Consider the following 16,404-nt stretch of genomic DNA (forward strand, 5'->3'; position numbering starts at 1 on the left):
CATGATGTGGCTGAGAAGATGGGAACCTGGTGTGACCCTTACCTACACAGAGGAAGAAGTTGCTGGCTTTCGTCGTGACCTGACATGGTGGTTGGTGAATCATGAACAGAATGAAAAAACGTGATGAGGCATTGGCTCTTATTCAACAACCACAACCAACCAAGAGCAGAAAGTCCAAGAAAATGCATCTGTCTTAGGTGTCTTGATGTTAGGCTCATAATTCACTTGTCCTCTATTAGATTGCTGTATGTAATGTGCATTGTACGCTGACCGAAAATTTACTGTGTATACTTATGGTTAACAGAGATTGGTGTCCATAAATTTATGAATGTTGAGATCCATGATGCCAATTTATTCCCCAGTGACATGAATGAATCTGAGTTTAACCACACCAAAACAGATGATGACAACAACCCCATTGATATGTGCTATTGGCTTCCATTTCTTGTTCAGGTCACTCAATTTTACTTCAATATATCCTGTTGGTATCCAACAAAAATAACACCAACTGATTCGAATATGACAACGATAATATTGTCCATAACCTGATCTGATTATATAACATCAGTTTAACATCAATTGTCAACTTATGCTGATAGCATCACTGCTAATGACCAGAACAAATTTTAAAATGACACCAACTGATTCGAATATGACAACGATAATATTGTTCATAACCTGATCCGATTATATAACATCAGTTTAACATCAACTGTCAGCTTATGCTGATAGCATCACTGCCAATAACCAAAACAAATTTTAAAATGACAACTAGTGGTCCAAATATGACAATGATAATATTGTCCATAACCTGATCTATTATATAACATCAGTTTAACATCAACTGTCAGCTTATGCTGATAGCATCGCTGCCAATGACCAGAACAAATTTTAAAATGACAACAACTGATCCGAATATGACAACGATAATTATAAGCATAACCTGATCTATTATATAACATCAGTTTAATATCAACTGTCAGCTTATGCTGATAGCATCACTACCAATGACCAGAACAAATTTTAAAATAACAACAAGTGGTCCGAATATGACAACGATAATTATAAGCATAACCTGATCTGATTATATAACATCAGTTTAACATTAGTTAACATCAATGAAATTTCTATCACCTTACTTACAAAAAAATGTCTCTACCTAGCTCCTAACTACAACCCCATCCCAAAAAAGTTGACAAGGCCAGAGCATACAACTATGTACACCAAAAAATAACCTATCCCCACTGTACTCGAAACTTCATGATGGGTTAGGATTTTTGCAACTCCTCCTTGTGTGTCCAGGTTGGTGGCATCTTCCATATTGGTATATCCATTTGTTCTAGAACTGTGATTCATCCCTGTTTACTTTTGGCCTTCCTGGTGGTCGAGATGTGATGGGAGGTAGCAAGAAAACTTGCTCACTGACATTTCCTATCCTATAGTAGTCATTTGGGTGAGGCATGTCTATTGTTATCACATGAATCATACTGCGAGCATAAATCTTTTCTTGTGATGACTTTTTATAGCAATTATCAACATAATCATAAACATTGCCATGCACAATCTTGATGGCAGCACAAGCATGGGAACAAGGGATCCCCGTCATTTGCCAAGATCTGCAACTGCATTGGTGTAGTCCAAGATCAACCCGATAGTCTCCACATGATGTTGTCACCTTCACTCTTCCCCCGCCATAATTTTCAGCATACATATGGTCAAACCTGGCCACCATATGCTGCACCTTACTTTCTATATTTGGACCAACGCAATTCTTCCATTTGGTCATAGCCACATAGGAGGCATGTAGCTTTCTTGCAACATTCTCTCAGTGCTCATAGATCAATTAGGGTACAATATGCTTTCTCTCATTGACCATCCATGCATTGAATGATTCTACTATATTACTTGTAATATTGTCCCATCTTTTATATGGGAACCTGCTTTTAGCCCACCTATCTACATCCCTATGACGAATAAGCCAATCAAATAGCCTTGGAGAAAAGGCTCTCATGTCATCCATTGCCGCCTCAAATTTCTCATCCGTCCTTGTATATGCAATTTTATCCAATAAATGTAATGCATCCTCCTTTGATCGGCCATTTGTCCTTGTTTGCCCCTTATTCATTTTCATCACTTCTGAACTAAAATTCTCTGTCTGTAACAAAGGGCATGCCTTTGACCCCCAAAGATTGATGCCACTCCTCCAATGATAGCATTGTGTCGATCTGATACAATCATTACTTCCACAGAACCCAGGATTTTTTTTTTATCATATAGAAAAACCATGTCTAGTCATCTAGTGTTTCTCCCTTAACAATTGCAATTGCAAATGGCAGCAGCTCATTATCTGCATCATAAGCTGAAGCTGACAACATTGTCCCCTTGTATGGTCCGCTTAAGTGAGTTCCATCAACATACATAATATGCCTCGCGCCACCCAAAAAACCCTCAATGCATGACCTGTAGGCAATGAAAACACGCTCAAACCGGTTCCCAATAGCAGTCCATTCAGCCACGGTTTTTTCATCTGTTTCCTTTAGTCTTTCGCATACCTATGGTATGAGCATGTATGATTGTTCAGGCCTGCCATATATGTCTTCCAATGACTTCTCTTTTGCTCTATAAGCCTGTTTATATGTTAGATCAATCCCATACTCTCGTTTCAACTTCTTCTTTATCTCAGAAGTGCACTTGTCTGCATGATCCCTGATCTCATCAATTATTATTGATGAGTTCAAACTAGCTCTTCCACTATGCTTCACGTCCAAGCTATCTTGGGTAGAATGAACATTCCAGTTTATAAATGTCGTCACTCATAGGACATCACAACTCTTCCCTACATGATTTGCACATAGCTTCCATAGACAACCCTCAACTTTACACCTCACCGACATGAATTCCTTGCTACTCCTCACATACTTGGGCACAAACTTGTGTCCAAGTGCAAACTTGTATGCAGACACCTGAAATACTTATGCACTAGGAAAATGTTGACCCACCCCTATGAAAAGTCCCCTCCATTTCACATGAACCATCTCACTACCATTCATATCTTCAACTCCGATGGATGTATCCACATTGGGGGGCCCACTTCCTCCATCATTGTCACATTCACCAGCATTTTCTTTATTGAGCCAGCCATAATCATAACACAAACTAATAGGAGACTCATCCAGTTCCGTTTGTTGTGACATGTCCATGACTCTTTCTGTTCTGCATTCACAATGACAAGACTCGTTAACATAAATGACAAGATAAAATTCATAAATGACAACAAATAGTTAGGACAAACTTTTACTTACATTTCTGTATTGTCCCTTGGTTGGGGATCCCTATGCCCTTTTTTGGCCACATACACATGACCGCTGTTCCCATTGTATTCAAAAAGGTTATACATTTCAGCATTGTCATGAAGGTCAATCAATGTCTTCTCATCAAAGGCCACTGTGTACTTAATGTCATAATTTCTTCCATCACCACCAATACACTCCCATATCATTAGCTTCAATTCTTCTAGTGTCAGCCCATCCTTAATGCTTCTTAACCTCACGCTACCTCCATTATATCTCACTTCACCTTTACCATTTGTCACAAATTTCCCTCCCAGATGAAAATAACAGAACAGCTCCTTCATTGCCTGCATGGATAATAAAAGTCGAATTATTATATGACTTAATACCATCATAATCAACTTACACGACCAGATTAGGGTTTGACACAATCATGCTTATAATTTGCAACAAAACACTCATTTCTTTCCTGTCCATACTAATGCTTCATTTTCTCAGAATCAATCCACTCCATTATTCAAATCCCACTTCAATATTGTGCCTTTATCTAACACTAATCACTTTGACTCATTTGTGATGCCATCAAACCCCTCTCCCTCAGTGTTTTTGCTTCCCCACACATTCACCCTTTGATCACTGTCCTTGCCCACAGTTTCTACATGCCCACATCTCCCTATTTCGCCACCCTCTCCGCCTTAAAACCAGCCCCACATCGACAATATTGCCATCCAAGGGAAAGAGGAAAATCAACCAACGCATAAAGGAGACCGACAAAAGAGAGAGGCGAACAATATAGTCATTCAATACTAACCTCACTTGCTTCCTTCGTTCGGCTGTTGCTTCGCGCATTCATGCTTCCACGTTCATGGTCCCACCAAAGTTTTTCCTCGAGCTCCCGCCACAACTTCCTCACTTTCACCGGTCATTTTCTGTATTTGACTCATCAAGGGCTTTCTGGTAATTGCTCAACATTTGCATAATCCCAAATCAAGCAATATTTCCCTATCAGGTAATACATTTGCTTAACTTTCCATTTTGATATTTCCCATTTTGAGGCTTCTTTATGTGTCATTTTCCCTAAGTGAAATCATACTCCCTAAAAGGACAAAGGTTCTTTTCAACATTAACGTACGTACTTTATGGGGCAACTCTATGATCCATAAAATACATTGATTTTAATCAAAATATTGTCTTTAGTGTGATTAAAAAAAAATGCACCTGTTGAAGAAGGTTGCGTCTGAATCTTAAACAAATTTCAAGTACCTTTCACTTAAGCAATAAATTTTGTGATGGGAAATTTTTAGAAAGCTGGATCCGGTAGTTAACGAGTTGAGTTTTTCTATTAGATAAGAAAATAACTAAAATGAAGATGATTTTGTAATAAGTTTATATTTTACTTTTTGCCTATAATCTATTTTTTGTTCGTTTCTTTGCATGTATATTATATCCCATACTTATTTATGTTATTTTCAATTCCAAGAAATAATAATAATAATAATAATAATAATTATTATTATATTATTATTATTATTATTATTATTATTATACTACTACTACTACAACATGCAGTATTGAATTATTATTATTATTACATGCAGTATTGAATGAATGTTAATATCTACCATCTATTTTCTATATATTTCCTTCTTAGTATTATATACACATTCTGTTCCTATACTTTTTTCATTTTCATATGTTTTACCTTATTATAAAAACTACTGCAATTCGCAGGAAGGTAACTATTTAGAAAACGCGTTCGCAGACTTTGACTGACTATCTAAAATAATTGGTATCGATATTAAATCTCTGGTGTAAAAAATAGATTATTAAATTTAATTAGTGCCGTCGCTTTTGAAATAAGCATACAAAAATACATACTCTTTTTATCACATACAATATATAAAATCTGTATTAAAAAAAAAAGACTTAAAAACTGTACCATTTACATGTGTTTTTTTAAGTCAATTGTGGTATTTTTCTTTGGATAAACTAGGATGATATTACCAAAATAAATCATACATATATACACAAGCTGTTTCGTATGAAATGAAGTGTGATTTTGAGTTCTACTCATAAGTCAAACGCTGCATGGAAAAATTTTAATAAGCTCATTTTAAAAAATTGAAAAAATGGGGTTAAAATTTTTTAATTAATTTTTGTACTCTTTTATCTTACATTTTCTCTTTATTCTTTGATGTGATAAGGGACTACTTGTGGGGTTAAAACTTCTCCTCATCACTTAATTAATTTTCTTTCTATTTGTTAATATGGTATTTTATGTAATTTCCTTTGGGGACAATTTAATGTTTGAAAATTCAACCTTGCCCCTGTGCTACACACTTTTGAGGTGAACGGATGAGTCATTTTCATTAAATAGAAAATATCTTCATAATTAAAATTACTCTTATAGATTTATTATTGTTCGCAATCAATTTTTATAAGCTCCATGATGTATTTTACTCCAGCCCCATTTTCTATACTAATTATTATAAATAACAAAGATAAAAAGTAACAAGAAGTCCTCAGTTTCTAAGATTTTTTTTTTCCAGTTTCAGTTTTCTCCTTTCTTTTGCTGCATACTTCTTTTTTCCCAGTAAGATATTAGATAAAATACTTTTGAATTTAGATATTCAAAATTGAGTTGTAAATAATAAGTATTAAAACAATTCTAGTGAGAAACGAAATAAAATCCTAACAAATTATAATTATGTATGACAATATTAGTATTTAGGAAAAATTAATTTGTCAGTCCTTATAATTTTACCTAATTTTGAATCAAGTTCCTGTAATTTTTTTCCTTTTTATTTCTTATTCTTTTCTATATAATTATTGTTTTCCTTTTATAATTATTGTTTTTTGAAACTAACGGCAAATGCAAGCTTAACAAATAGAAGAATTAACACTAATAACGAAGTAAACAATAAGGATTGAATAAAATGAGGAAAAAAAACTATATAGGTCCCGTTTGGTACGAAATATTAAAAATGAGGGATTGAGATTGAGATTGAAAGTGTAAAATATATTAAAAGGGTGTTTAATATGAGCAATTATATAATACTTGAGATTAGACAAACCCATATATGTGATATTAGGAATACCATGAGGAAAGGTGGTATTCTCCAATCCTATTTATATGGGATTGCCTAATCCCATGTGATAAGAAATTACTCATGCTAAGCATCATTTTAACATATATTTTCAGTATCAATCACCATTCTTATCCCTCATTTTCAATACTCCGTACTAAACGTAACCTTAAAGGACTTGATTTAAAATAGGATGTAACTACAAGATCGGGTAAATTAATTTTTTCTATTATTTATTAAAAAAAAAGAAAAAAGGAATCTTCAATGCCTTTCACCAGTTTCATGCCCCCTCCTCAAAGTCAAGCTTGTCCACACGTAAATAAAATTTCTTTAATTAAATAATCCTCAATTCGATTCAAAATTATGAAAATATAAATAACAGAAAATAAGCACACAGGAAAAAGAAAAATCCATAAGGGGAAAAAAAGATAAACACAGGTTAGTTTTGAGAACTTTGGTTATTTTTGTAAATTAAAAAAGTATCAAAAGTAAATTTGATATCTTTATAGTTAAATTTAAAGCATCGACAATGTTTAAAATATATTACGAAATCAAAATCCATAAAAAAGGACATCTAAATATCTTATTAATTATTAATCCTCAGAAATAATTTTAGAAATTTTTTTCTCTCCAGAAAATGAAAACCAGTTATACTTTTCTCAGCCTTTTGGCTAAGATCAAGAAAATGAAAAATAATTATATTTCATAAAAAATGTCGCTATATACTTGAACCGTAATCAAAAGTAAGAAGTTAATTTATATAATTTTTTTCTCTATAATAATAATAATGAAATTTGGTGGCTCAGTGGTCACCTATAATTTAAAAATGCAAGTGGTTGTGGTACTAGTCTCACTTTTACTAATTACCCAAAAATATTTCTCCCGCTAGTGGTAGCCCACCACCCTCTTTATGTGTGATTTTTCCTTTAAAAAAAAATCTTGTAATTAGCTTTTTCAGTGATAAAAATATCTTGTCATGTGACCTCATAATGCTTCATCTAAAAATAAAACATTACAGGTTGTGCCAAGACAAACTTAATCTTATAGGTACATCATCCCAATATATCTCATATCTCAAAGAATATTCACAAAAGCATTTAAAGATAATCGGCTTAATGATTTTCATTTCAACAGTAAAATTCAAACCTCACACTGCTTGAATGTATGTGCTATATTATATTTGTATAAACTAAAGCAACCTTGATTTGCACATAATGATCCCTTCAAGTTTCTGTCGTAGAAAGTGGATTATTAGATTGAGTGTTTATGTCTTTTGAAATATATATATACATACAAAAATACATACTCTTTTTTTGTCACATACAATATGTAAAATCTATTAAAAAAAAAGAAAAAAGGAAAATTATGGACCATATACATGTGTTTTTGAGGTCAATTGTGGTATTTTCTTTTGGGTAAACTAAAATGATATTACCAAAATTACACACCCACATGAGTTGTTTCGTATGAAATGGAGTATGACTTTGAGGTCTGCTCACAAGGCAAGCACTCCCATTTACCTATAACTATTGGGTGGTTGATATATAATACATCCAATGAATTAAAGTCCATAGACTTTTGATATATATGTGAAGGGAGCTAAAAAGCAGAATATAAAATGAGTAGAAAATTGCAATCTAGTTCTTATTTAATCTTGCATCCAGAGGTATAGACGGTGCTCTTATATAGAGCTGAAATTTAGAGACTCAAGATGACACGTATGCAAGTTAGTTTGACTATTTGACTAGACTTACAACTAAACTATAACAAACTCTGAACTCTATTCTAACATTCCCCCTATTCAGGATAAAAGGAAAATATTTAACACTCATGATTATCCTCATTAGGAAAGAGACGAGAATCCTCCAAGGAGTTAACATTGAGTTTGCCTCAGTAGTAGAAAAACAGAGCACTTGATTGTGCGTTGTCAAAACATCAGCAACTTATTGAAGGAAGGAACATAGCCCACTTGTACTAAGCCAGTCACCACTTTTTCCCTAATGAAATGAAGATCCAACTCAAAATGCATTGACTTGTTGTGCAGTACAAGGTTAGCTAACAATGCAACAGCTCCTGAATTATCACACCAAATAGTAGGTGGGTCAACAACTGTGATCTTCATCTCCTTCTGTAGTGCCATAATCCATATCACATCAGTTACTGCATCAGCAACGCTTCGATATTCTACTTCTATGGCTGATTGTAACACCTTATGTTTAAATCAATTAACTTTCCTTGCGGAAGCATTTGGAATCACTTTTGAAGGCTACAAATGATGAAAAATCAAGTTTGAAAATTTTTCATTTACTGGTTACTATTCATTATCACCTTAAAATGTGAATTTTTTTTAAAATTCATAACTAATTGTAGAAAAATGAAAATTAAGTGATTCCAAGTTCTACGGAAAGCTCTTTGGATAAGATTTTGAGGAAAAATAGTTTCTAAACTAATTTCCTTAAAATTTGAGCTCAATTTTCTTTGAAAGAGTTACTGTTCATTTAGTCTTTTCGGATTTTACTGTATTTTTGCCTAACTTTGGAAAGGCATAACTTTCTGCTCAATTATCAGAATCAAGAAAACTATCCCTCATTTTAAAGAGAAAAATCAGATCTCTTTGCTTGCCAAATATTATGACTTAACTCGCTCGTTTGGTGGGTCAAACTAGACTCACTACTCTAGGACCTACGTTTTACCTCTTAACTACTCTTTACTTTAATTCTTTTTATTTCTTTGATATACATAACTTGAGCTTACTCTTTCATGTTCATTCTTATACATTTCTATTCAAGCCATAAATGTTATAATTAAATACATGGCATCATTAGCATCCATAATATAAATTACATAATAGGAGAATTACACATTAAGTAATGATATGATTCATTAACATGAACAATTCTCCACTTTCTTCTCCTTGCTTCTCATGCCATTATTGCCCATCATTGATTGACCTAAATGGTTGTTAGGGAGGGGTGAGATTCGGGAGAATCTCAGTAGCAAACAATACCACATAATCATGCTAGATGGATGCTAATGCACTACATGCAACTTGCTTATTCTCTTGTTAGTTAGTGACATATTAACATGCTTAAAGCTACCTTCTTGATGCATGACCATGGAGACATAATCTACTCATCATGAATAGTAATTACAATAGCCAATACATGTCACAACAATATTTAAACTTCTTGTACAGCAACACACAAGCATACAACATCAAGCAATGATAATAGGTAAGTTTACTACCTTGCACCTCAAGCTTTCCTCTTACTTTTCCTTTGACTCCCTTGACTTTCTAACCATGTGGGAATTCGGTTAATATCACCAAACATCCTCTTGGATGTTTCAAGGTCCTAAACATAATCATAATGATCATACAATCTATTAGCACCACTAGACATAAAATTTAAGACTAGCTCTCTTGAACCTCAACACTTTCTCTTGCTTTTAGGGTTTTCTTTCTAGCTTTTCTAACATAAATCTCATCATTTTCCATCCTTAAGATCCATTTCTTATCAATTAGGACCACTTTAGATGGCCTTAGATTCAAGAAGATCAAATCTGAAAATTTTGCTTCGCAGGTACTGTTTACGCAGAAATTTCAGAATTTTTTCTCAACTTTGAAAATTCATAATTAATTTTAGAAAAATCAAAACTGAGTGGTTCCAAGTCTCACTGAAAGCTCCTTGAGTGATATTTAAAGTAAAAATAGTTTTAGGAACCAATTCTATGCTGAACAGTATCATAATTGTACGGAATTCGACATTCTGCCAAAAGTTAAACACTGTTTCCAGATTTCAAACCCTAACTTTGAAAAATCACCATAAATCGTACACATATCCAAATGAAGTGTTCTACCCATAATTTTAAAGCTTACAGAGTGTAATTTAATCATGCCAAATTTCAGAATCAGATACAAAGAGTAACTTATTCGAAATAGGTATCAAATCAGATACTACAACCATCACATACCTTGATCCTGAAGCTTGAATCTTGTTCCTTCTTCTTGGCCTTCACCCCTACGTTTCTCTCTCTAAATTTTGGCAGAGTTTTCCCTCTAAAAATGGCTGCCAAATGCTCTTCCAAGGTAGGGTATTTATAGGCTTCATACTTTCCATAATTCTACACATACCCTTCTTGCATAAGACTAAATCTTAGCCCTCCAATTTTTACCTCTTGTCACATGTACAAATCTTAGGCTATGTGGCTTAATGTGTTAACACTTGGATGATGAGTGATTAGGGCTTATGTCATCTTGATGACACCATGCTTACATCATCAAGCCACATGTCTTTAATCCAACCACACACGTGTTTTGCATCCGACCGTACATGTGTCTTGCATCTAGCCGTACACGTAATATTTTCTTTTTCCCATCTAACCGTACACTTGCCACTTTCATGTCCCTTTATCATTTTTGGCATTAAAATAGGAAGAAAATAAATGAAAAATTCGTGCAAAAATATTTCCTTAATTATTACTCCACCTATCAAGCCAATCTTGCACCATATTGGGTACTTTTCGGGTCTTGACTTACCCTATACCACCGAGACATGTTCTGACACTATTTTCTCATCTTAATTAAGTACATATATGGCACCACCTTAGAGGATTAGTTGACCAATTATTCAACCTTATTGAGTCACACAATAGAAATTTTGCTCTACCGGGTAGATAGGGAACTGTCTAACACTTACTGTATTGCATTCTAATTTTTCTACTGCCCATAAAATATCTTTTGGTTACTCATATGATGACTCATTACCCTCATAAATGAAGCACATGGGAAAGAAGAAGAGAATTCAAGTTGAACTTGTCTTCCTCAAAATATCTGAGATATTTTCTAACTTTGTCTCCTAATTAAGAGACATTAATTATTTAACATTTGACTAGAGTATTTTATTCAATCTAGAGCTCCAAAAATTTATCTAAAAATATCATAAAATTCCTCATATTCTAGTGAAAATCTGTGAATTTTCTCATATCATAACTCAACCTATAGCCCCACTTAAAAATCATTCTTTAAAATGCCCTTTTTCGGCACAACTGGCTTTTAAGCACTCTTAAAACCATTCTGCTGGCCTTTTGGGGATGAGACTAATTTTATAATTTTTTATAGTCTCTTAACTCCTGAATCCCTATTTTTACTTACATTTCTGAGGCCTTCTGATAGCTCAAATAATTAAATCTAGCTTTATACCTTAATCTTAAAAATTCATTTAAAGTCAATCCAAGGGCATTTTTGTTATTTTTCTTCATATACAGGCCTTAACATGCCATTTCTCATTTTCTGGGATTTTTCTAGAATTTTTGGGCATAATTTTCACTTTTGCCCTTGCCGACCCGAAACTTTACAAAATTATGATTTTGCCACTGGTTTGACTTTACCCCATAATTTACCTCATTGAGGCCTTCAACATAATCTTTGGCCTATACTTACCTCAACTTCTTATTCTTAGGCCTTGAGATTTCATTCAAGTCTCTAACTTTCTCTTCCCTTAGTCCCAAAAACTTTTCTTTTGCGATTAAGTCCCTGGGAATCCCTCTGTCCTTCCAGGGAAACCTCTAGGACTCTTGCCATAAGGGTTCTGGTAGTCTATCTATTTTAGGCTAATTCTAGTACGTTTAGGCCTAAAAATCGGGATGTTACACTGATTGAGCAATAACTTGCTGCTTGCATGAGGTCCATGTGATGGGATTTAGTCCAAGATAAGTGCAGAACCCACTAGTTGATCTTTGATCAAAATGACTTCCCCCATGATCTGCATGAGCAAAAGCTTGAACACAAAAATGAAGTGCTGGTTTAATAAGTAGACCATATGTGCTAGTACCCTTGAGATAACGCAACAACCTTTCAACACAATTCCATTGCTTTACAGTAGGCTCATGCTTGAATTGACTAAGTTTATTAACTGTAAAGGTAATGTCAAGACGAGTGTAACACATATATTGTAGTGTGCCAAGAACACTACGATATAAAGAAGGATTGGAAAAATTTTCACTATCACCAGCATGTAAATGAACATTTACAGCCATAGGTGTTGCATAAGGAGTAATGAGGAGTAAATTAGTCTTCTGCAAAAGTTGCTCAATGTATTTTCGTTGAGTGAGCAGTAATAATAAGGTAGTTTTAGTAAACTCAATACCAAGGAAAATTGAGAGTTCTCCTAGGTCATTTAGAGAAAACATAGCACTCATACTGTTAATAAGCTTCTAAACAGTAACTTCAGAGCTGCCAGTAATCATGAGATCATCAACATAGGCCAAAAGATAGGTTATATTTGAACCTTATTGATGAATGAAGAGAGAAGAATTAGCCTTAGATGTGCAAAAACCAAGTGAACTTAGTACTTGTGCAAGTTTTGTAAACCAAGCACGTGGTGCTTGTTTAAGGCCATAAATAGCCTTATTTAATTTGCAGACAAGGGTACACTTATCAAAGCTTGGCTTGACAAAACCAGATGGCTGCTCCATACACACTTCGTCTTGTAAATCACCATGCAAAAAAGCATTGTTAAAATCAACTTGATGCAATTTCCACCCATTTGTGACAGCAATAGTAAGGACAATACGCACAGTAACAGCTTTTACTACAGGGCTGAAAGTATCTGTATAATCACATCTTGCCTTTTGAACATAGCCTTTTGCTACTAGTCTACCCTTATATCTAGTTGGTGTACCATTAGCATTTAATTTGGTTTTAAACAACCACTTGCATCCAATAGCTCTTCGTCCAGGAAGCAAAGGTACAACCTCCCAAGTTTGAAATTTTAACAGAGCATTGTATTCATCTTTAGCTGCTTGTTTCCAATGAGGAAAAGTAAAAGCCTGCTCAATAGTAGTTGGAACAAAATTATTTGTAATAGCTAAGAATACTTTTGGTTTAAAAACTCTAGCTTTCCCTCTAGTAATCATAGAATGGGTGTTATTGGGTAGATAATTAACGGGAGGTGGATGAGGTTGGTCTATAGTTGCAGCAGGTATGGGATTTTTGGGGTTGGAAGGTGAGGATGATGATTAATCAAATGAAGTGGCAGGTAAAGTAGGCATAGGTGAAGGTGAATTACAGGTAGCAAAAGATGATGTAGTGTTTGAGTTGGTAGAAGCTATGTGGAAAGGTAAGATAGAAGGAGAAGATATAGGAGTTATAGAGGTTTTAGAGGGAGGGGTGACAGGGCAGAAAGAGGAAAAACTTGCATCTACTTCATTATTCTGAGCAAGTTGTCTGACATTGGCTTGAGATATTTTACGAAACAGCAATTCATTAAACTTCACATTCATGAAACAAAGATGCGGCCGGTCTGAATATCAAGGCAATTATACCCTTTGTGCTATGAACTATATCCCAAAAATATACATTGTGCATATCTGAATTCAAGTTTGTGCTTATTGTAAGGGTGAATAAGTGGAAAGCATTCACAACCAAACACCTTGAGAATACAGTAGTCTGGTTTAACACTATAAAGTTTCTTAAAGGGTGTAGGTCCTTTTAGCGCAGTAGAGGGAAGTCTATTTAGTAAAAACACTGCAGTGCAAAACACATCACTCCAATAAAATAGTGGAAGTGTAGCATGAGCTAGAAGTGATAGGCTAGTTTCAACAATCAAGCGATGACAGCGTTCAACTAATCCATTCTGCTCAAGGCTATATGGGCATGTAAATCTACATTCAATCCCACATTCTATAACAAATTTCTTGAAACTTAAAAACTCACCCCTATTGTCTAACTGAATAACCTTGATTTTTGCACTAAGACAATTTTCAACCAAGGTTTTAAAATCTTTAAATTTCTACAATGCATCAAATTTTTTGTATAAAGGGTAAATCCATGTAAATCAACTAAAAGCATCCACAAATGCTATATAATATGAGTAACCATGAGAAGGAACAAGGGTAGGTCCCCACAAATCTATTGATATTAACTGCAAAGGCCTATTGTATACAATATTAGAAGGAGAAAAATGAAGCTTATGAGCTTTCCCACATTGACAAGCCTTACAAAGAGGTAATACAACAAAATCAGAAAAGGAAATTCCAGCATTACGTAAGATAGACTTAATAGTATCAAATGCAGGATGACCAAGCCTATGGTAATCCTTCTGATAAGCATCGCAAACAACATTATGTCCAAATTGAATTGGGCAAACCAACTACTAAGTCTCTTTTTGTTAATTTTGAAAGTTGATTCATATTAACATGAGGGAGACATTTATGCCAAAGCCAACTTTCTTCATTTTTGCTAACAAAGCAGTTTTCAGAAAGTTTTGAGTCAATTTGAATAGTATAGCAGTTACTGTCCCTTGGAGCTCTCAATTTTACATTTAATTCTTCCTTCTTCAATTGCAAGTCATCTTTGCTTATGACTAGACATTCTTCTGAATCGAACATCACCCAATTGTTCTTGTCAGTACTCTAATTGACACTGAGCAAGTTGTGACATAGACCTTCTATATAGTAGACATCTTCAACCTTCATCCCTTTGTCACGTCTTATTTCTCTGATTCCAGCTATTCTTCCAGATTGATTTCCACCAAAGCTTACTTTGCCTGCTTCTTTTGGTTTGAGTAACGAGAACTTCTCAGTGTCACCCATCATGTGTCTGGAGCATCTGCTGTCAATGTACCACTTATTTTTCCTGGATGCTTTGAGACATACCTGTAACACAAAACAATCACATTTTAGGTACCTATACTTTCTTGGGTCTTTTTTTGTTAGTATGGTTTGTCCTGGGTACATAAGTACCTTTGGGCATCCATTTTAATGTCTCGTAAGTCCCTTTCTTCTTGTGATGATAATAAAAGGTTGTATGACCTTTAGGGTGCAATAAGAATATAATGCAAAAGGATTAGAGGAATGAACTACATATCTAAAAAATGTAAGATACAACTGACCACCCCTTTTCTTCTTCCCTTTCCTCTTATCTTGAGTAGGATCATATCCTATTCCTGTTTTATCTATCAAGCACCGTTGGGCTTCTAGAATTACTTTGAGCATTTCACTGCCCCTAGTGAATTTCTCCAAGGTTTTTGTGAGCTCCTCGGCTTTTTTTTTTGTTTTGCTCACATTTTATGTGTACTGGAGGTGTGATGTCTGTTTGCTTCACTTGCGTTCCTCCAGAAGCTTTATCTTTTTCTTGGAGCTTACCAACTCCTTTGCAATTCTTACTAATTCTGAATGTAATGCATTATATTCATATTATAATTCATCGTAAGACAGTTCAGAAATGATTGCCTCATTTGTTTCTAAATCTCCGTCTTCTTGGGCCACAAGACAGATGTTAGCTGTCTCTTCATCATCTCTCTCTTCTTCCTTTGAAGAACTGCCTCCCCAGATTGACGTTACAAAGGCCTTCTTCTTTTTGAACTTCTCTTTCTTCTTTTCTTTGTCCTTTATCTTGGATAACTAAGGACACTCTGCTTTGATGTGTCTCGGCTTTTTGCATTCAAAGCAGATGATTGGATCCTTGGGCTCATTTTGAGACATAGAGGCTTTACGCTTTGATTGAAACCTCCTTTCAGCTTTGTTTCTATAAAACTTCTTGAATCTTCTGACTATAAGACCCATTTCATTGTCCTCCAGGTCCTTTTCGTCATCCTCATCACTTTCTTGAGTTTTAAGAGTAATACCCTTGTGACTTTTCTTGTTAATCTCCTTCCTGTATTTCTGTTTGCTCTCATACTCTACTAGACTTCCGAATAATGTTGCAATAGAGCTAATTGATTCTCCCTTCATTTTCTCAATGGTTGTTACTTTCGGCTCCCATTCCTTCATGAGACCGTTTAGGATTTTCCTTACTTTATCTTCTTGGCTATACTTTTTGCCGAGTGCAATGAGGTGATTTATGAGATGTGAGAATCTAACTTCTATATCTCGAAGGCTCTCTCCATCTCTCATTTTGAACAATTCAAACTCTGTAGTGAGAGTGTTGATTCTACTTTGTTTCACATCGGTTGTTCCCTCATGGACAATTTCCAGTGCCTCCTACATTTCCTTTGCAGTTTCTAAACTAGAAACTCAAAAATATTCTT

General features: G+C 34.6%; 2 protein-coding genes across 2 annotated transcripts; both read right to left on the bottom strand.

Annotated features, from left to right (window-relative positions):
• Window positions 1-1,339: 1,339 nt before the first annotated feature.
• On the bottom strand, window positions 1,340-1,786 carry LOC114724964 (uncharacterized). Its single transcript, XM_028911431.1, has one exon. It carries the CDS (start codon window positions 1,784-1,786, stop codon window positions 1,340-1,342), a length of 447 nt encoding a protein of 148 aa, XP_028767264.1.
• Window positions 1,787-12,022: 10,236 nt separating this feature from the next.
• Window positions 12,023-12,574, bottom strand: LOC114724965 (uncharacterized mitochondrial protein AtMg00810-like). The gene has a single exon (XM_028911432.1). The coding sequence runs from the start codon at window positions 12,572-12,574 to the stop codon at window positions 12,023-12,025; it is 552 nt and encodes a 183-aa protein (XP_028767265.1).
• Window positions 12,575-16,404: the final 3,830 nt, after the last annotated feature.

Source organism: Neltuma alba, unplaced genomic scaffold, assembly GCF_004799145.2.
Source record: "Neltuma alba isolate B1F8T4 unplaced genomic scaffold, ASM479914v2 tig00012206_pilon, whole genome shotgun sequence".
In the NCBI taxonomy this organism is placed as follows: domain Eukaryota; kingdom Viridiplantae; phylum Streptophyta; class Magnoliopsida; order Fabales; family Fabaceae; genus Neltuma; species Neltuma alba.